Source organism: Platichthys flesus, chromosome 20 (assembly GCF_949316205.1).
Source record: "Platichthys flesus chromosome 20, fPlaFle2.1, whole genome shotgun sequence".
NCBI classification, from domain to species: domain Eukaryota; kingdom Metazoa; phylum Chordata; class Actinopteri; order Pleuronectiformes; family Pleuronectidae; genus Platichthys; species Platichthys flesus.
In genome coordinates, this window is record NC_084964.1 from 15,277,445 (window position 1) to 15,299,612 (window position 22,168).

General features: G+C 43.1%; 2 protein-coding genes across 3 annotated transcripts in view; both read left to right on the forward strand.

Moving 5' to 3' along the window:
• The first annotated feature begins 839 nt into the window (after window positions 1–839).
• Window positions 840–13,388, forward strand: cpn1 (carboxypeptidase N, polypeptide 1). Its single transcript, XM_062414007.1, has 9 exons — window positions 840–1,507; window positions 3,929–4,125; window positions 5,489–5,644; window positions 9,264–9,440; window positions 9,540–9,651; window positions 11,221–11,360; window positions 11,958–12,057; window positions 12,665–12,783; window positions 12,959–13,388. Exons 1-9 carry the CDS (start codon window positions 1,273–1,275, stop codon window positions 13,067–13,069), a joined length of 1,347 nt encoding a protein of 448 aa, XP_062269991.1. The 5' UTR covers window positions 840–1,272; the 3' UTR covers window positions 13,070–13,388.
• Window positions 13,389–16,749: 3,361 nt separating this feature from the next.
• Window positions 16,750–22,168, forward strand: part of dnmbp (dynamin binding protein) — a 37,345-nt gene continuing 31,926 nt past the window's right edge. For both annotated transcript variants that reach the window (XM_062413891.1, XM_062413892.1), the window contains exon 1: window positions 16,750–17,100. The gene's annotated coding sequence lies outside the window, so the exon portion shown is untranslated. The remainder of the gene's footprint in view (window positions 17,101–22,168) is intronic.

Genomic DNA, 22,168 nt, shown 5'->3' on the forward strand with positions numbered 1-22,168 from the left:
GCTGATCTTGCAATGCACTGCTGCCAAGGCGGTCTTTGTATTTGTCTAAATTTCTCACTATATCTCTGTCCTTTACGTTGTCTCTCTTTCTCTTCCCCTTTCTCTCCATCCTTGTCTGTTGATCTTCCTCTTCCCTCCTTGTTTTTCTTTCTTCTTGAGTTTCGATGTTGCTTCATTTTCCTTCTTCAGCTCTTTTCTCTTGCGTCTCATTTGCTTTTTCCCTGTTCTCTTTTTAGAAACTTCTGCAGGCTGTTGCACAACTCTCTGTGAGGGAGAAAAAACACTCCTCTTTTCTCTGGCAGGTTTGATTGACAGCACCCCTTGCACGCTTTGCAGTGTGTGTGTGTGTTTGTGTGTGTTCTCAGAGAGGGGGTTGGGGGGGGGGGGGGGGGTCTTGGCATCAACCGGTGTGTTTTAGAAGTTTAATTGCAGCATTTGGTCTTTCTTCCCTGGGCCATAAGAGTGTGTGTGGGTATGTTGTCCTACATATGTGTGTGTGTCAGTGTGTGTCAGTGTGTGTGTGTGAATGCTTCTTCAAGGAAACCGAGCAACAAAACCAGTCCAAAGGTTGCGAAAGACCTCTCACACTGATTCATCTGAGGAGTGCAGGCGTATGTGCGTGCATGCACACACACACACACACACACACAGAGACACACGCACACAAACACACACACACACACACACACACACTGAGGGGCTGTGTGTTGACTTAAGAGTTAATGAATGGATGATTGAGGGCTGCAGGGGAGAGCAGTGCCGTGGAAACAACCCCTCTTTCCCAGGAAGGCAGCATAGAACCGAACTAGAGATAGAGACAAAGGAAGGGATTGAAAACGAGTGTCTCAGGGACAAGAATGAAAATTGGATTGTTAGAGAGACGAGGGCCCTGTGGGACGGACCACTCGGGAGCAGAAGCATTCTAAGCAGCAATAAAGCAAGTAGCATGTACTTGACAAGGACCCAAAGGGAAAGAGAGAGGGAGAGAAGCAGCTGTTGGAGGAGGAGAGTGAGACAAAGAATGAGCGAGGGGCTGTCCTTAGTTGCTCTTCAGTGTGAGGACTGTGTGTGGGAGGAGGCAGGGAGAGAGGGAGAGAAACAAGGGTGAACGGGAACGGAAAAGAGCAGGCAGGGAGTAGCCAGTATGTTTGGTGTGTGAGGAGATAAATATACATCTGAAAGTGTGTGCGGGTGCATTGCATTGTTGCAGCAAGTCTCTACACCAGGCTCCCCTTATCTCCTCCTGTGCTGCACAACTTGGGCTGAGGGACCATGCAGCGGCGGGGGACTCTTCCCTGGCTCGGGGCCGTCCTGCTGGGGCTGATGGGGCTACTGGTGGCGGGCTTGGACCTCCAGCATCACCGGTACGAGGACATGGTGCGAGCCCTGTTTGCAGTGCAGAGCGAGTGCCCCTACATCACCCGAATATACAGCATAGGGCGCAGCGTGGAGGGGCGCCACCTCTACGTGCTGGAGTTCAGTGATAACCCGGGCATCCATGAAGCATGTGAGTACCAGCTGACTCCCTGTGGATGGGCAGGTTCAACTAGGATCAAAAGTGTTTTAACGGGGGATGATGACAGGGAAAATAACAGCAAGTTCAAGTTGAAATCTTGAAAATGTGAATATCAGTTTATTTGTGCTAGAATTTCTATCAAACAACAAGTTCCAACTATTTCTAACAGCATGACTTATCTACTGAAGCGGATAAAAACATGATATATTGTTCTGGTGGCACAGAAAATGGATTTTAAATGATTATGGATTTCTAATGCCCAGGCCCGGGTAGCTCATTTGCTGTGCACTTCTTGCTGAGGCTGATCAGTCTGAACACGCTCTGTGTTTTTCCTGTAGAATGAAATGCAATTACAAGGCCAAGTTACAGTGGGGCTTAGCAGCGAGGACCAAAAAGGAGCAGTGTTCTCCGAGCTGGATCCTTCGATAAACATCAGTTCACCGTGATCCGCAGAAAACTCAAAGGCAAAAGTGGCAGAACCGAGTCAACATCTGTGTTTCATTTTCAATTTTTTTTTCTCTTTTGCCATTGAGCCACTGTGAATGTGTGGGGTGTTATTCAAAGCGGAGCAGATGGCACAGGGGTTCAGTCTGAGTCAACACGGCTTTAACCCTGAACCCCCTCTTCAGAAAGCTTTGCTTGTTTTCCCCTCCTCTTCAAACCCCCGAATCAGCTCCTCAGCCGTTTATTTTATGTGTCGTTCGCAAACTGGAAAAACATAACTCATTAAAGCTGGTGTTTGTATTGAAAACAGGCCAAAGGGTCATACTCATGTGAGAGGATTTGTGATTTTAACACCCATTCTTGTATTTGTAATAGCAGCTATTTGGAAAATATGCTTTTTTGGCCACGGCTGAGCTTGCAATTTTTTTCCTGCGTGTGCACACGTAGGGGCTTCCTTGAGTAGAATGGAAGGATGTGCGCCTGTTCTGTTGCAAGGTGACCGAGGGTGAAAAACAGGAACCACGCACTTCACAGGGGGGGGGAACGATCCGAAGTCTTGTCTGGGTCAAGCCTCTTGCACCATTTAGGAAGTTCATGTCTTTGTGTATGTGTGTGTGTCTGTGTGTATGTGTCTTTTTTTAAGCTCCACACTCAGAGCCAGCACTGTTTACTGATCTTAAGGCCAGTTGGCCCCTTCCTTACGAAAGGAAGGTGCATTGCGGTGCCCAAGCTGGGTTCCTGAAACAATTAGAGGGTGTTCATACATTTGGAAGTATCTGCTCACCTACACAATAACACAACCTCTCAAAAAAATACCATTACAACAGTTAAACAGTTGGATTCTACGTGCTGTGGCCATAGAGTGAAATATTAAACCCTGGACAGTTTTCTTGCAGTAGCTCTTGTTGTGGTGTTTCTGGGGCTCATAAGTCTTGAAGCATAAATGCAGTGATTAATGAAAGGACTCTGTGGAAGGAGGGATCCTGACACAGAGAGGGAAGCAGCTCAATCAATCATTGACGGATACATCGGAATGCCCGATGACCTTATCCAAATAATTCAATCATCTGTAGCTGGACTCCAGAACTCACCTTTGGCTCAACATTGAGAAAAATCCTTATCAGGAAATTCCATTAAAACATTGAGCAAAGAAAGTAAATTAGCTCACAGTGAGACTTTGTGTGTTTTACCTGTTTCAAAATAAGATGGAGATGTGGAGTCACTTACCAGACCTCTGTTGCTCCTCATCTCTGCTTGAGGCTCAAGGCTGCAGGAGTCATTCAAATCTCTTAATTAACTGTCGCTGTCTGAGATGCATTAAGGGTAAATTTTGTTGTCAGGTTGCGACAGCAGAGAAGAATGTTTGTAAGATGGTTGTGATCATTAACTGTTTTCAAAGATCCCACTATCTAAAACCCAAGAGTCTGCAAGGCGATTAGGGGGTGGAGCCACGGTGTCAAGGTCCTGCCCATACACGCTCTTGACCAATCACGACTCAGTTTCAGCTGTTAATCATGATGTTTCCCCAGGGTTTTATAGCATCAAATTAGTCCAGGGCTACCTCAAATGGCAAATAATCAGGAAAGTTTTAGAATTTGGGGGTTTCGCCCATGTCCCATCCACTAACATGGAGGAGGCAAGAATCCTGGCCCATCCTTCAGCCAGTCAAAAGGGGGCTATTTTCTTGATCCTTTTTATGCCACATGCTTATCAGTAAAGTTACATGATCATAATGATGATGTAAAGAATTCAAACTTGTAACTCAAGACAATGGCTCAAAGACACAAAAAACATATAGACTGAATCAAAAACATGAAAGAGCCTACTGAGTTAATGAGCTACAGTGTGTGTGTGTGTGTGTGCGTCTGCGTGCTACTCAGGCATTCATTTTAAATGTCAAGCTTCGCAGCTCTCTTAGTGTCTTTTTTTTGACCCCATGCCCCCTCCACCTTTCCATTTCCTCTCCAGTGGAGCCGGAGTTCAAGTACGTGGGCAACATGCACGGCAACGAGGTGCTCGGCCGCGAGCTGCTCATTAAGTTATCCCAGTTCCTGTGCGAGGAGTACCGGGCCGGAAACCAGCGGATCTCGAGGCTGATTCATGACACACGCATACACATCCTGCCCTCGATGAACCCCGATGGCTACGAGGTGGCTGCCAGGCAGGTAATGTTCATCCTGACCTCCAGGCTTCTGCGAACCAAAACTAAAGAATTAAAAAAAAGCAAGGAAAATCTTCCACAGGGACACGCTCGGCTGTTTTTCTTGAGCAATCATTTACCACTCTGGAAAAAAAGTTTCCACATTATTTGCCAGTGGAAATGTTAGAAAAGTTAAGGCCCCTCAGTGGAATTTGAGACCAGCAAGTTCAAATCAGAACTCAATACAGATATTCAGCCACGACTCCCTCTGATAACATCCATCTAACGGGATCTGACTTGATATCAACTGAAGGTTTGTGTGTTCAAGATGAGCAACTTGGAGAAAACAGGAAATCTTGTCTGTTATAACACCATCGATCAGTTCCCCCGAGGGAGCCCCCACCACGCGTTTTACTGGGATAATTATAAAGGCCATGAAACGACAGACTTGACATGAAACCCCCTGTAACACACACACACACCTAGACAATCACTAATTATACGTCCTTAGGAGGCCATGTTGCACACAACGTTCCTTCTGTCTGCCACACTCGTGCTGTGATGACACGTGCACCACACTATAATTTGTTTCATCAACAGATGTTTGGAAGCAGCAGCATCTGGTTACTTAGTCCTAGACGACGTAGTAGGGTGTAAGATTGAAATACTGCAGCTCCATGTAAAGTACTCTCAGTTGTCTTGCATAGAAATACTAAGATTCCCTATTTTGATCATTTCCCGGAATATGCTCTGACTTCTGAAAACACTCAATGATAAATGGTCGTTTTTTTGGAGTTGCAACTACTGCAAACAGGGGAAAGTGAAATTACAACACCCTCAGTCCAGCGAATAATAAATCTACAGCCACGCTAACGGCTCTGTGAGGCTGGACTCGAGAACAGAAGGGCCTTGGAACAGTTCATCTCAGCATTTTGCTCGTATACTGTTAACTTGTTGGTATAATAGCATTTTTCCCCGGGGGGGAGCATGAATGTTCCATCCTGAACCACAAATGTGAAACTTGTGGTGGCGCAAGATAAAAAGAAAATGCGAGGAATCATCAGAGGCATCAGGGTTCAACCCCAGGGTATTGTGAATGTTTGTGCAACATTTTATGGGAATCCCTTCCAGTGGTTAATTAGACTGTTCAGTCTGCACCGAGCATCACTGCCAACCCTAGAGCCACGCACAACAATTTCCTATTGTTGCTCTGCCTGTGCAGTTTGTGCAATAATGAAAGTCAGTTTCCTTTGCTGCAACCAAGCAGTTAAAAGTCATCGTCTGAAATAAACTAAAACCACTTGAAGCCAAATCCATGATGGAACAAGCGAGGTGACTGTGACTCAAACAGGTTTTCACACTCGATAAGTTTGTCTGTTGGTCAACAGGGTCCAGAGTTCAACGGCTACCTGGTGGGCCGAGGGAACTCCAGGGAAATTGATCTTAACCGGAACTTCCCCGACCTGAACGCGCTCATGTACTACTATGAGAAAACCAACGGGCGAAACCACCACCTGCCGCTGCCGGATAACTGGGAGCAACAGGTCAGTGAAGACGATCCTTCACCATGTATGAGTATGTGCATGCTTGGGCAAGAGAGTATCATGGGTGAGGACCCTGCTTGTGCATTGAATGTTGAGCAACTCTAACATACTTGAGCTGTTGGCATTCAATGATTTCATGAGATTTGTGGAACAGACTGTGCTGCCGGCTGAGCTTTAACTCAATACAGATAAACTGTCCATAAATTCAAGCAGAGAGCAGAGCTGGTAAATCACCTGGTTGCTCGTCACTGAATCTCTTCATGCTCTGTTTGTGTGTCTGAGCAGTCGGACCTGTTGGGATCTGCTGTGTTTCTCTTATCCTACTGCCAAACTTATATTTCCATTATGTAAACTGGTTTTTTTAGACCTCCCTTTGTCTTTGCAAACTGAAACAGTCACAAAGCAGCTGCATGCAGATGGGCAATAAACACATCTATAAGAATAACTTTTTCAATCCACAGTTAGATATAAAGATTATTTAGAGATTTATGAATTTATATGAATTTATTGGTCCTGGAATTTATTGGTCCTGGAATTTATTGGTCCTGGCATTTCACTTCCAGCCTAGAAGGAAGTCTGAAGCAAACAGAATTACATGGACACACAGAGGTCCTTACTCCTGGGACAGCTGATAAGATTTGTATAATGTATATGAAGAATATCTTTGCTCTCTATCACCACCATGAGAAGTTGAACTGACCGTCTCTGTGGTTTCAGAGTGTGACTGTTACCTGCTACCGCCTGACTCACTCTTCCACACCTTCGGTTTTCACTCATAGAATCACCTCTTCATCAAGTGTCAACAGGCGCCGAACTTCTTCATTTAACCAACACATTCACCCCTGAGCTCGATCCCTGTTTGTGGATATTTTTTGTTGCTATGAGACTATTGGAAATGAAATTGCCAGGCAGTTGGCAGGAACAAACAAAGCTCTCTGCACAGTCTTGCACTGTACACGCAACTGCAGATGCTTTCCATTAAAGATACAAATGAAAAACTGGCCCAACACAGTAAATATCTAAAAAGGGAATAAACATAGTTTTGTTCTCTTCAGCGTGAAATGAACATAGAAGAAGTGAAGGGAAGAAATGTGCTTTCAAACTAACTGTCTGCTAAACAGTGCGTTGTACTTCTTAAGGTCAGATCCCGGAGGACGCCGCGTCCACGGTCCTCTTATCTTCACCAGACACTGTCAGAGTTTCATGGTTAATTTCATTGTAGTGTCTCTCTATCTCTCAACTGGCCCTGGCCTTCAGTTCATCCTTCCTGAAACCAGTCAGAGCTGGTTCTGCATGATAATGGAATCTCTATAAATATACTGAAAAAACCCTCAGATCTCAAAAGTCAAATACACTTGAATATGAGATGAGAGTTTGTTTCCATCATATTAAGACACTATTGAACAAATTAAACAAATGAGTGCAACATTACTTTAGGTTTATTGGGTTATTGTTAATATACAATATAGTTAAATGTGTGTTATCTGTCCATCTGATATTACATTAACAATCAGAAATAAAGATGATCTACCCGATGTAAAGTAAATAAAATGTAGAATCTCCCTTGCAGAGTGAAAAAACAGGGATTCAATTAAATAATTTGATGTTTAAGCTTCACCTGGAGGGATTCATGGCATTTACAGTTTGTAGCAGTAACAGCCTGGATTATTTTTCCATCTTTTTAAACAATTTAAAGCATCAAAACATGATTGAGACACGTTGAGACACTCAAACCTTTATACACCTACTGACAAAGAAAAAAAGCCAAATAAAGGAACACAAAACCACCAGAGTAGTGAATAGATGCACATACGTGGTGCATTGTGTTGTATCTCCGGCATTTGTGGCCTCAATCTCCTCCAAACAAAATACGGCATTAAAGAGCAACAGTTGCATCATCATTTACCGTTTTGATCGCACATTAAATTTGTTTTTGTTCCGTAGCGATTAACAGCCTTTGATTTCCAAACTTGTTTTTCTATTTACTAGTGTCTGGTCTGCAAATGCATTGAGAAAACTAAAGCGCAGTTCTCTCCAGTTGGCTGTCCACCCTGATGGCTGCCGCCTGAAAGAGATGCACAAAAGAGAAACTGTGCCGCTGTTACAGATACTTCATTCATGCTGGCCGGGATTACATCCTCACAGGCTCAGCCATGCTGCATTCAGCCAACTTATCCAGAGGAGCAAGTTTAGTTAGAAACACAGTTTTCCTCATGAAGAGAGCTATATGTATTCTGCTGTTTTCACTCACAATACATCAACATTTGGCCTTTCAGGTGCCTTACCGATGGAGTATTTTGTTACCTGTATGAAGAAGCATATTTTTAACCCTCAACTCTTGTGTCAAATTAGAAAAACCAGAACCAGTCTCAGCGTTTCCGCGTTTAGTTGCAATTTTTCCTGGTTAATTTCACTCAGGAATCCATTTTCTTTCACCCACTCGCAGACATGACAGCAGGGGTTCTGAGAAATAACCGTCTTTACTCAGCCTCAGGAGAAGGAGCCCACCTCGCACGTGAAGCCTGCAGCACGAAAGTATCCGCTGACAATTAATCGGCTCTTTAATATAAACTTTATATCCAGAATGTGTGGATTTGATGGTATTCTCCCTCTCCCTCTTATAGTGTAACAATAAGAAATGACCGTCGGTGTGAGTGTGTGTGCACTTCATGCGAAACCCAACACCTCAGAGACGGGTCTGACTTCAAAGCTTGTACGGGAGTATATAAAGATCCACAGATCATAAACACCTGCCAGTCTGCAAAACACAACGCCCATTTCTTGGTGCCAATGCTGCGTTCAAGGCTAGTTGGGCTCCGACCGGCCAGACTCTGTTTATTTTCCCACATACCTCACTCAAGGAGAAGTTTTACTCCTTGTTCTCTAAGCACGATATGCACCCAGGAGGGAGTGAGGATGGTTTGTGCTGAGCGAGAGAGAAGAGATGTCAACCTGAACTGGAATCTAAAGGGTTAAGATGTCTGTAGCAGTGAACTGGAGATGAACTGATGAGATAATGTGAGGCAGAGGATGGAAGTGCAGCATGAGATGTGTTAATACATGTAAAGTAAATATTAAAAGCCTTATGTAGCCTATTAAATATTCTTGTGACCACAATGGGTTATTGTAGATTTTCTACGGAGGTCGGAAAAGTGTTGTGTTTATCCAAGTTACTGAGTCATTAGATCCTTGATAGAATGAGATACACTGGAAGATTGTGGGATAAAGAAGAATTACATTTTAGAGGAATCAACCATGGTTGTTACAACATGAATCTGTTGGCAAGAAAAATCCCAGAGAGAAGACATGACACATTTTTTCCAGATAACCAGCCATGAGATGCCCGTGGTTCTGGGTGAAAGGAAACCAGCTGTGGGATGAATTGATGGTTATGTATGAAACCTTTGTTCTAAGTCACTGCACAGGAGGTCTGACAGACACCATTACAGTATATAAATATACATTCCATAAAAGATATAATGTAAATAGTCCTCTGAATGGCCAGCATGTATTTGGTGTGTGCATGTTTAAAAAAGGTCTGTATGGTCTCTATGGCCTTCAGCTCTAACAGTTGTTGGTGACTTTCTGTTTTAACTTTCTCATTGAATATCCTCCACAGGTCGAACCAGAGACGTTGGCCGTCATAAAATGGATGCAAAACTACAATTTCGTCCTGTCTGCCAACCTCCATGGAGGAGCCGTGGTGGCCAACTACCCCTTCGACAGGTCGAGAGATTCCCGCATTCGAGGGAGGACCATGTACGCGGCGTCTCCGGACGACAAAATCTTCAGACAGGTCTGTAATACACATCTGATCACATCTCTGTCGCACATGTGCGGGAACACGTGGGGATTGATCGAGCTCATGCACATCTGTGATCCTTTGTGATGGCAGTTGGCGAGGACCTACTCGTACGCTCACAGCTGGATGCACAAGGGCTGGAACTGCGGGGACTTCTTCGAAGAGGGGATCACCAATGGTGCCAGCTGGTACTCTCTGTCCAAAGGTCAGCAACACCTCCTGTCCATGAGCAGCACCGAGAGAAAATGACAAATTAAAAAAGACAAAACTAGAAACTCTGTTGCATTCAAGAAATGCATGTCCCTATCACCCTTCAACAAAGATAGCCAACCCTTTTATGAAAGTAGTCATTAACAGAACAACTCATATATCCATTGACTAAGTGAAAGACAGGGAGTGTCTCTCCGGGCCTTGCCGTGCACCTCAAATACAGAGAACACTGGTCGGGACCATCTCCCTGTATTCCCCTGCTGACGTGGAAAATTCCAGTAGGTTGGAGGACATCCATTATCTTTCTCGTTCAAAAGAAAGTCAAGGCCACCTGCACGAGTGTTGGCAAGCTGGCATGGGCTGCAGCATGAATGAGATGCCTTGAGAGGCAAGCGTGTCCCAGTGTCCTTGTGAACTCTGTGACTCTCTTCGGGGACCTCTTCACCTCCCGTACATCAGTAGCTGCTCCCCTCTGATCCCCCCCCCCCCCCTCACTTTAGCTGCTCACGTTTGTAAGTGACACCATTTCTGTGGGTTTAACCACCGGCACCGTAACCACAATTATGTGACAACGTGCCAACAACAACCAAAGGAACTGTTTGAATTATTATCTGTGGGGAGGTTGAGGTCTTTAGATTTATGTCTTCAGAGTTTTATATATTTGTTTAGCCTTTCACTTGAGCTGCACAGAATCTGGTCTATTTTGTCACACTTGATAACTGTTAGTAACATTCCCCCACATACAGTTAATATACACATCGTTTTCTGTATTTTTAGTGTAGTAATAACTATAGTGTATCTTGTTTTTATGTTTACGTGATCCAGTCTTGAGTAAAGAAATTCAATGTCTCATCAGTAGCGAAGCAGATTTACAGTCCATTAATTTGCAACTACAAAAAAAAAACTAGTAACATTTGAGAATTGTTTTCATGTGTCATGAAAAAAGCCAAAATGCAGAGTGGGGGTTTTATCAGGGTTTTAAATGATATCCCTTTGTGGCATTGGACACCAACAGGCCATTAGGATTTATACAATGCACTGACACCCATGTTTTAATACTTGATGAATATTTAAAGTCCTGTTTTGATTCTGTGGTTCATCAAACTGTCTGGTTGTGTATTCGTTCCAAGTTCAGTTCACCTGTAACTGCAACACTATCAAGAACCACCTCTTTGATCTGCCCTGGTCTGGATTCTTCTGCTGGAATGTGAATCTGTTGAGCTTTTTTCACTTGTGTCATGCAGGCGTTTGAATTAGGATGAAATCACCCAGTCGCATTTGGTAGGAGCACGCTATATTTACTTTAACAGCTCCTTATGCTCCAAGTCTTATGTCATGGTCTGCGAGGATACTTTTGATCTGGTCCCTCCAAATATTGGCCTCGGATGCAAAGTCCATGAAAAATGTGCTTAGAGTCAGTTCTCTGGAAGAATTAAACAGCTCTCGAACAACTAAGTAGAAGCTGTGTTGTCAAAAATTACCCCCCCCCCCCCCCCCTTCATATATGTATATAGACACAGTGTCCTTAATCCAAAGTGAAATGAAATATCTCTGTGTGTTTCAGGCATGCAGGACTTTAACTACCTGTACACCAACTGTTTCGAGATCACCCTGGAGCTGAGCTGTGATAAGTTCCCTCCAGCGTCGGTTCTGCCCAGAGAGTGGCTGGGCAACCGGGAAGCACTGGTTTCATACCTGGAGCAGGTCAGAGCAAACACACTTCAGCGTACACACAATTTGGGAGATTAAAGTTATGTCAATAAGGATTTACAACTTGATGCGCGCACCACAAATCACAGAGTCCTTCACTCATACACAACAGAGCCAACTGCCAAGAGTCCAGAGTCTTTGGTTTCCTGGACATGTTGGCTGGGATTCCCTGGATAAAGTGTGATACAATTAAACTGACCTTTACCTTGTGTCAAGCATTAAAATGGAGCCTTGGTTTGAAGACAACGTGTCCTCTATCCCTCTGAGAAGAAATGTTTGTAACGCTTTGCCAATAATGCTAATTCTGAGGCCACAAGGGAAGGGTCAGAAATGTACACTTTTTCCACTGCACTGATTAAACACACCACAATGACAACGGCTGCAGATACTGTTTTTTTTTGCTTGTGTGTCTGTTGAAGACCGCAAGAGGGGGAGGGTTAATCACATCGAATGTTTTGGCATTTGCTTTATAAATTGAGTGTACGACCTGATATGACTTCTATTATAACATTCAAATAAGAATCTGTGGTCTGGTTTACTTTAAAGTCGATTTTGTCTTTTAGAGTAATATACATGTTCTTCCTTCTCCAGGTGCATCATGGGATAAAAGGCATGGTGTATGATGAAAACAACAACGTTATCAGCAAAGCAGAGGTTTCTGTAGCTGGCATCCCCCATGATGTGACCAGCGGTAAGATGCAGTAGAAATATGTGGGTTTTGGTAAATATTTAGAATGAAGTGTCCAAAAAACAATCCTAATGCTATAAAGAACATATTTTTTATAACTTAAATAGAGACTCAGGTCCCAAGAGTTTGTTGTTCTACAGCCGAATTAGAATTCATCATCAGAAACAAAAAAACAAGTGCAGTCCCTGGAGTGGGACAGACTGCCATCTATTGGTCAGTGGTAGAAATGCACATTGAACATTGTGCAAACTCTAAATAAGAACCATGTAGTGTGTAATATAATTTCATGCTACTCTAAACTTATCGTCCACTACAATAAGAAATGGGAAATACAAGTTAATGCTATTATTTTGTTGTAAATTTTGTTCTGCTAAATTAAATTCTGTGCAACATATAACATTAAAACATTTTGATTATATGCAAATGCTTCTGTGAATATAATCCATATTATTAGATTTTGCATGAAAACTGGGCATATTTAATTGAAAATGCAGTTGTTGATGTAAAGATTTGCATGGATTGAGTAAAAGATTTTTAATAACTTGTACTAGATATATAATCTGAATACTATGAGGCTTCTTATCCTTTCCTCATGTGTGCGCTCCTGCAGGAGTGGAGGGCGACTTTTTCAGACTCCTGTTACCAGGCACCTACACTGTGACCGTGTCCGCCCCGGGCTACCTCCCCTCCACCAGCACCATCACAGTGGGTCCAGCTGAGGCCACACAGGTGATACACAACTTTACCCACTGATTTTCTGTATTCGAAGAAAAAGCAAGTATGAGGGGTTGACTTGGAGAACCCCAGATAAGGCTTGCAGTTTGTTTTCTTGTGTCTCTGTGTTGTTGTGAGCTGTAATGATACGGAGTCTTTATCCCTTCTTTCTTCGTCTCTTCCCTGACAGCTTCATTTTTACTTGAAAACGGCACCAAAACAAAACCTGAGAGTGAAGCCCCACAACAGCAAGAGGAACCTCTCGTCTCTCAAGGCCCCGTTAAAGCTCGGCCCCAGATGAGACACGGACAATTATTCAGACGTGACACAAACATGGACACACATAGACTGAAAGTCCCGCATACTATAAGAAAGATACACACATTCACACTTCAAACATACAATTTATGGGAATGGTAAATTACCTTTGTTAGTCTTATGATTATGTATTTCAAACCCCTGTGTTTTGTCGATATATAAACTGTGTGTCCTTATCAAAGAATTGTGGCCATTCTGGTGTATTTATGTAGCAGTATTGACTTCCTGTATTTCTTAAATACTTTGGGGATTTTAATTTGTATAATTTGATGAAAATTGAAAATAAAAGACAGTTCAGTTCTTACCGCGTTTGCCTCCATTAATGGATTTGAATGAAGTTTTTTCTTTAATAATTGCAATAATACCATTTCAATACAAGATGAAAGCTGGAGTTGAATTTATAGAATTTGAGTCTGGCCCAAACAAGTATGAAGAAATCACAAAATAACAGAATTATAATGAAGTTGAAAAAATTGTGAATAACTCATTTTACAATAGCAACTTGTAGAGCTTGTGTATCTCAGACTCAGGTACACAATTTCACAATAAGTACAATGAGAAAGCTTCAACTGTTAAATACAAAGCATCAATTTGTACAGCATGAGATTCATCACACTGATGAGTCTGAGTCACTCACGAGGTGACTGCACATGGTGCATCATCACTATGGTCAGATGAGCCTCAGCGTCCTGGAGGTGGCAGCAAAGGGTCGCGTGACAATGACGTCTCATAGAACAATGCACAATAACATGAATGGAAATATTTATCCACATCCTAAATTGCCCAAATGACAAACTTTTGTTTTTGATGGATGCTGATTTATCCCTATTTGGAAAGTTTGCATTTCAAATCCTTTTGATTGATCCAACTGAGCTAATTGTAAGAATAAAAGATGAAAACTTATTGAACATGTCAACAGTGTGAAGGTCGTACAAAGCTGTGATTTCACATTGTGTTGAAGGGACTGATCCTCCGAGCTGTTAACAAGAGGCCTCTCTGGACTTATAAGAGTGGACTTGACAGCAGATCTCTCCACTTGTTCAACAATAGCTTATCTCTTACAAACAGGAAAGAGGAAAAACGCATTTTAGATTTAATATCAGAGGTATTGAGGTTCCTCCAAGGAAAACATGGAGTCAAACAAACATAACATCATGGAAAGAGACACAGTGTAAGTAGGAAACATTTATTTTATAAAAGTATCCACCTATTTAAACAGAAAATGTGACATTGGAGAGAATATTACATCTCAAATCTTGAATACACATCAGCCAAGCAATGTCAAACCCCCTGTCCCTGTTTCGAACTCCCAGTAATCACTGAGTCATTTACTGACATCAGTTCAACTATCAGTCCAGTCCAGTAATAACTGCCCACACTCAGTGTCATTTTTTGCCTGCGCCAACACTCTGGCTGATGTTTCTCAGAGGAAACACAATGGGATGATTGTACGACGGCCAATGTGGTCTCTGCCTGCGGAGCTTTATGGTGACGATCAACTGGCAGCAAAATACTGAAAGACAACAATAGACCCACAAACTGCCCTTTAATGAAAGTGACCACTGTGTGTGGACACAAAGCCGGCGTTTCATGCAGGCCCACCGATCTGGAGGGTTCCCAGTTGTAGAATGGGTGTGAGCATGTGAGCAAGTGTGTGTGTGTGCGTGTGTGTGTGTGTGTGTGTGTGTGTGTGTGTGTGTGTGTGTGTGTGTGTGTGTGTGTGTGTTTGTGTGTGTGTTTGTGTGTGTGTTTGTGTGCAATCAGTTGGCCAAATGTGGCGTCAATGAAGCCCACTAGTGGTCGCACAGAGCCAGACACTTCCTACACTGATAGACCCACCTTCATTGACTGACACTGGGGGTACCTGGATTTATTGGAAGTTACAGAACAGATGCTCTGAAAATGAAGTGTTCTTCTGTAGCACATGAAGGTCGACATGTTTGTGTTATGTGTCTTTAATTGGACAGTGTTGATGGTGATGACAAATTAAAAAGTGAAAGTTTACTTTGCAATACACTTCAATATGTCATTCTCCTATATGATACAATTTAAAGACACATATTTATCTTAGAGTTATAAAATAAAATATATTGTAAAAGCTGTAACTTCTGTCTTACTTGCTACATGCTACAAATATGCCAATACATGTGTTAGTGAATATAGTCTCTAGTAAACTGGCTGATTTGTTTTACTGATCAATACGTTTATACACTAAAAGCTTTTTTGGAGCTTTACCACAGCAGAAGATTTACTTCTAGGGGAATTTTAGGGTTGACGAGTGAGTCTAAGCCCTTTTGTGTCCCCCCCCTCCCCTTGTCCTGAATACTTTAGAATAAATACTAATTTTGACACATGAAAAAAAAGATGCACACTGACATGGAATGTGTTGCAGATTTAGCCGTACTGCATATATCCTGTATGTGTAAACTGAGGCTGTTTACATGTATGTGTGTTGAAGTGAGACCTGCCCTGGATCTTATTGTTTTCTGAAAAAAAAACACGAGGGTGAAAGCATCCAACTTGCTTCGTTTCCTGCTATTGTTCTGCACATAGAAGATCACATATGAGGAAGCTGTCCTTAGTGCAGACACAGCAGAAAAACTGGATTCAGTGCAACACAACACGCAATAACAGTGTGGCTGACAAAAAGGTTACCAAACATGTTATCTCTTGTCCAACCACTATGATTTTCTCCACCTTAAAAAAAGGGCTCTCGTTGTCGTAATGGCTGCAAATCAAAGCGAAGAAAAAACACAATTCTCATAGCTGGTTACACCTTCCTGCTGGGCGTCAAAAAGCTTTTTTACAGGGAACAATTAAACTCCTCTGACTCACAATAGCTACTGTTATTTACTACACTTTTACTCTGGACACGCACACACTTCTAACTGTATTAAATATATAGTGAATTCCAAAGAGACCTAAAAGAAGAGTGGAGTTTCAGCAAAAGCTTTCTTACCATTTTATATATAAATTTCTGAAAAAAGAATGAAAGGGAAAAGACCAAGTTCCCGTCCTGGATAGTGCTCCTGCAGTTGTTGGTCTGGGATAAAACGTCAGCTCTACTGAGACATAGTAATTTTACTTAATATTGATGTAGAAGGAAATTAACTTTATTGTGTAAGCCTGGAAAACAGCTTACTTCAGCCATACTGATTTTACAATAATATGTGGCGTGTTGCAAACTTAAAAAAGCCCGATATAAGTTTAGAATGCATGCACTTGAATTCCACTTATGTTTTTGTTTAAGCTTTATGTCATATACTTTACAATATCTCAGCAATCAGTCTGATTTATAATAATTTATCATCTTTTTATTTCAAATTGACCACAAATGTATGACATTCTTGACCTTCTACATGTTCTGTGTCTGCTTTATATCATATACTTTGCATTTTCTTGGATATCAGCCTTGGTTGTTAATATATTTTTTCTCTAATTATGTTTTTGTGTATTTATTATATCAAATACTTTGCACTTTCCTACCAACCAGTGATCTTTACAACATTTTACTCTGATCACACCTCTGTTGTGTATCTGAACCTGAATTTAAAAGATGTATTTCCAGTCAGGCGGCAGCGGGGGCAGCCTCGGCTCGCAGTGGAAAAAAGTGGGTGTTAGTTTTGTGCAGGCATGGAGAGAGGAGCGGCGAGCCCGAGCTGATGTCTGAGGAGATGACAGCTGATCCCACCGCAGCTCTACCGTGTCGCCCTACTTTATTTTCTCCGTCCGCACCTTTCTTCACCTTCCTCCTCCGCCTCTTCTTCCTCACGCAGGAATCAAGCGCTTGCTCCCCGGGGGGACGAGGTCTGTGAGCGCCGGTCTCGAGCCGAGGAAGTGAGGCTGCTGGAAAAAAGTTGTGTGGAGCAGAAAAAAAAGCAGCTCCACCACCAACACATCATCATCTTCATCTTCTTCACCATCATCTTCCTCAGGCTGCAGGAGCTGAATTTCTCGTCTGACTGGATTAAAACCGACGTTTTTTATCCGCAGGAGGTGAAAACCACTGAACAGGTAAGAAAAGCGACGGGAAGTGAACGTGTGGTGGTTTGATCCCAGTGTGTTCAAAGAGGAGCGAGGGAAAGAGCAACAAGTTTGTAAAAACACATGGATAACACACACATGACAGTGACATTAGAGGAATACACTGATTTATACTTTATTACATGCTATTAAACACACACACACACACACACACACACACATACACACATATCACACACACACATACACACATATGTTTTCGCTTATATCTGAACGAGGACACTCATGTTACATCCCGTAGCCCCTAACCTTAACCATCCTAACTAGATGCCTAACCCTAACCTTAACCTTATTCTAACCATAACATTGAAAGAGTGAGGGCTGGTCGAAATGTCCCCACTGTTTAGGGTCTATGCCTAAAACTGTCCTCACAAAGATATAAGTACAGGAACACACACCCACACGAACACAACTATGAGGTTAACTGACCAGTCACGTGAGTTGAATTAGTGATGGCACTGAACAGAAGTGTGTGTGTGTGTGTGTGTGTGTGTGTGTGTGTGTGTGTGTGTGTGTGTGTGTGTGTGTGTGTGTGTGTGTGTGTGTGTGTGTGTGTGTGTGTGTGTGTGTGTGTGTGTGTGTGTGTGTGTGTGTGTGTGTGTGTGTGTGTGTGTGTGTGTGCGCTTGTGACAACTGACAGCAGCAGCCACAGGTGACAGACACACAGACACACACCCACACATTGAGCTGAGGGAATATTCTGGTCACACACACGTGCTGTGGTCTGGTTCTATTCTATTCTCATAATAGAGTCCGACCAATATTTCAGGCCGATACCAATGACACAACTTGGATTGGCTGCTGTTTGAATCCCCCAAACACACACATGTTAATCTTCATCCTTTGTGTATGTGTGTACCTAAACCCCTCTTGCTTCACTTCCTGCAGAGAAACCTTACATGCAGGTCCTCCACACAGTGCAGACGGGGGTTTCAGTGTTTTCATTCCACTATCATCAGTTGTGTCTGCTGCTGCATGTAATAGGTTACTTTGCTTTCGCCCATGGCTCGCACCGAAAAGGATTTCTAGTTTTCTTTGCTTGCAAGGAAAGTGAAAAGACTTGTGATCTCCGAGTGTGTTCCCCCTCAACGCAGTCACGCCAGGCAAACTGTCCAGTCAGAGAACTGCTCGTTTAATTACCATCAGAGCATTAGTCAAGTCTTGGGACCCTTTTGTCTCCTGTTGTTCTGCTGTAGTGGTTAGTGCCTCGTCAGGATTTTGGACGCACATAAACATCCCACTTGCTGAATAATTCAACGCTGGCAACCGACTCCTGTATCAGCACTAGGCGACAAGGAAACCTGAGATGTTTGTGTCAATTTGCGTGTATTACAAGTCGCACTATTGTAGTAGCTAAATCCAGCCACAGGCTCTGCAAACTACAGCTCCAGATCAGAGTGTGATCCAAAATATATTATGGAAAGGGTAAAAAATAACTTTATGATGCATGGGAGAAAATCTATTTACGTAATGTGCCTGCAGAGAAAGAGAAAAGACGTGGCTCAGATAAAAAAATGACAACATTCTTTACATTCTTTGCCGGAGGTGCCGTGTTCATAAGCTTGGCTCAAGGGCCAGGAAAGTTAAGTTTGATTTGAGCTAGATGTAAAAAAAAAAGGGGGTTCTTTCTAAGAGACTAAATATTCAAGGCTCTAACGACTGGATCAGACAAGTGGACGGAGACAAACTTTATCTTCCATGTATGAAGAACGCAGCAGCAGTAAACGTACAGCACATCCAAGATGGTGTGAGAGGAAGCCGCTGACTCATATGTTGTTGTTTTTCCTAGTTGACATCTTCATTAGCAGCTTCTACATGTACGGCTCCTCCTTTTTTAATCCTGAGATATTTGTATTCACACAATTTCGTGTCCATTGTGTGTTTAGAAATGTCTTCAACACGTCCGCTCACCCGCTGTGCAAGGTGTGGTCATTAAACAGTGAGTGTGTGTGTTGACCATGCAGGAGTCAGATTCGTTCAAACAAAATGATCAAGTCATGAAATAGTGCCGGATACCCCCCTACTCCCTCAACACTAATATCACATTCAAGGGGCTATATTAAGCTTTATTTATCATGCACTATTATTCCTGAAAGTGAGAGCAATCTCTGAATGTGACTGACATCGCAGTCGTTTGGGCAATTTGGCTGAATTCCCATGGGCGTTGATAACACTCCCCTGTATTGATTATTCCAGATTAATAAGAGCTGATTCACAAACACGTGAGCTTCACCATCAATTGCGATTACCAGAACTCATTAAAGCAGTTAGGCTTTGCCGCATTGGCCGTCTCTTCCTCGTGTCCCAAGTTCACCCTGAATTGACTAAAAGTTTGGGAAGAGGATGAAGAATTTCTGTGACTGGGCGGATTTTTCCAACACATATTTAGTCTCCCTGCGAGCACGTCGTGGGGAGATTCCAACGCAGAGATCGGTTATGCAACAGCTAATGTGCAAACTATTAGGGATCGGTCGGGCTTTAGGGGTGCGGCATATCCTCGGGCACCTCTGGGGTCCTCTCAGGGAAAACCCTGCGCCGTCAAAACAGACCCGTGTATCTGTGACAACGCAGCCTCGGCCCTCTGAGCTCAGACGTCTGAGCTCTCCTCCTCACTGTGGAAATGTTTATTCAAAAAAGGAGCAGTTCCACCCAAAGTGTTTCTACTTGTGTGTGTGTGATATTCAACACATGCTTGTTTGGGAGAGGGAACAGAGAGGGAGAAATGGGAGTTTCATGGCGTTATGGGAAGAAAGTCAGGATAAAACAGCGTTTGAGAAAGAAGCACATGCCCTGGAGGAGTCCCTGCATTGCTCGCTGCACTGCAGAGATGCTGGAAAAGCTGGAAAGACCAAGGAGGGTTTTCCCCTGCAACGAACATCCAAACACGATGAACACTGTTGTATTCGCTCTTATGTTCTTTTCAACTCTTTTCTATTTCAGGTCATGTAAAAGAAAACAGAGCTACAGTCCTTAAACTACACGATCATCCACAGAAACACATTTTGCTGTGTCTTAACCAAGGTTTTATCCGGAGAGGAGGGATAGGATGAACAAGACAGGACTGGCTGCAGAGATTCCGAGGGCTGGATGTTTTAACAGAGATAATAGATGGGCTTGTCCTGCCCTGACTGAGTGTAGTTATCACACCCTTCCCAGCCGTAGGTTTCCCGTGGGGCCAGTAGAACAGCGATTCATGTCTCATGCTGAGTTTCATTCTTGTTGTCTGCAAAGATTACTCTCACAGACAGATACTTCCTTCCTAATCACAGAAGTCAACATCCTGTATTTTAAAAAGAAGGAGCTGTACTTCCTGTTTCTTTAGGTTTCTTGATATCTGAATATTTTTAAGGGGTCAGCCCTAAAAAGTTAAGATGGCCTTGTGACAAAATAGGCTTTGTTTCAATATAATTCAAGCGTTTCTATTGGATTGCAGAATGGGCACGTGCAGGGCACTGTACAGTAAGCCTGTATGCTTCTGCAACCATTCCTCTCTGTCTTCACATGTTTGTGTGGAAGAGACGGCTTCGGCAAATATTTCGACAGAGTTCTGCATCTTTAGGCGTTTTGTCTCAGCTCGCCAGATGTGTTCTTTTCATCCAGCTGCCTGACGCCACACAGCGCTGCCTCATCTGGTTGAAATGCACTGTGAAGCCAGACTGATCTCCTCACTGTCCTGCCTTTGACTTGTTGTTCAGAGCAATTACATAGATCGTGACATGGCACCAGAATGTGTCTTTATCTTGGGGAGGTGTGAGGCTTGGAAGGGACAGTTGATCAAGGATGAGACCTCACTAAAAAAATGACAAGACCTAGTTTATACATTTTGACGACTGTGTTTAAACCCAGAGAAATCAACAGTTTTTGGCAGCTTTTTAATTATTTGGGAAATAAAACAACTCCCATGATCCCATGCTGCTTCACAACATCCTCAAACAACTTCATTAGATTAATATCAAACTATTTTAAGACAAATGTTTTGAACACCAGATATATATTGAGGGAATAACGGATAATTCACAGTTCAGTTGATTGGACCTCCCATCCAACCATGAAACTAAATCATCTCATATGGTTTCTGTGTATGCACTGTCTGACAAATTATTTACTGCCGCATTGCATAAAGTGTTATGGGAGGGGGGGGGGGGGGGGTCTGTGACTCCATAAACACCTGGTTAAAACCCCACATGACTTGTGTTGACAACTGTCGGAGCCCTCTCATTGCCCCCCCCCCCCCCCCCCCCCGTCACATGTGCTGAAACAGGAGACGGTCAAAAGGAAAAGCGACAGATGTCCCATAGAGGCGTGCGTTGTCTGTCCACCTGCTTTTTGGTGATGTTGTTTGTAGATGAGCGCTTTTCAGTGGACTCAGCATTCTGAACGGGAGGGCTCCACTGCAGCACAGTAAACAACCAGTATCAAAAGATGCCAGCTGTCATCCAGCTCACTCCAGAGGCTTCTACCAGTCTGTGTGTGTCTGTGTGTGCCCGTCTGCCAGTTCAGGATAAATGAATAGGTTGAATGGCACATGGTTTCTGTGCGAGCGCGGCCCTGGCAGGCAGACAGATAATGAGGCATCAGCTTCATTGTTGGCATCAAGTGACTCTGCTGAATAAAAGATCTGGACAGTCAGCAGATCCCACTTCCTCCAGTCTGCATCCACAACAACACTGGTTCGACATTCACCTGCTGAACCTGTACAGGCAGGAGGGGTTGAGTCGCAGCTGCACCAGTTAGTTACCCAGGAATGTGGGGAGGAAATAAAGCTGAAGACCAATTGTCGGTTTTATGATCAAATTGCCATGTACATTGGTAATATTCCTTATGAATTGAACTATTGTTACACAAACTGAAATGTCTGGACCCAATTTTCTGGACATTGTGCGGAGTTTTGTCTTTTCAAATACGAAGAATTTATCCGGAGATTCTCCGCGTCAGACAAAACAACAGGAGGGTTTCCAGAACCTTCACTTGAGGGGAGGCTCCCTGGGTAGAGCAGCCTGACATTATGAATGCATTCTGCCAAGGGAAGCTTTTTGTT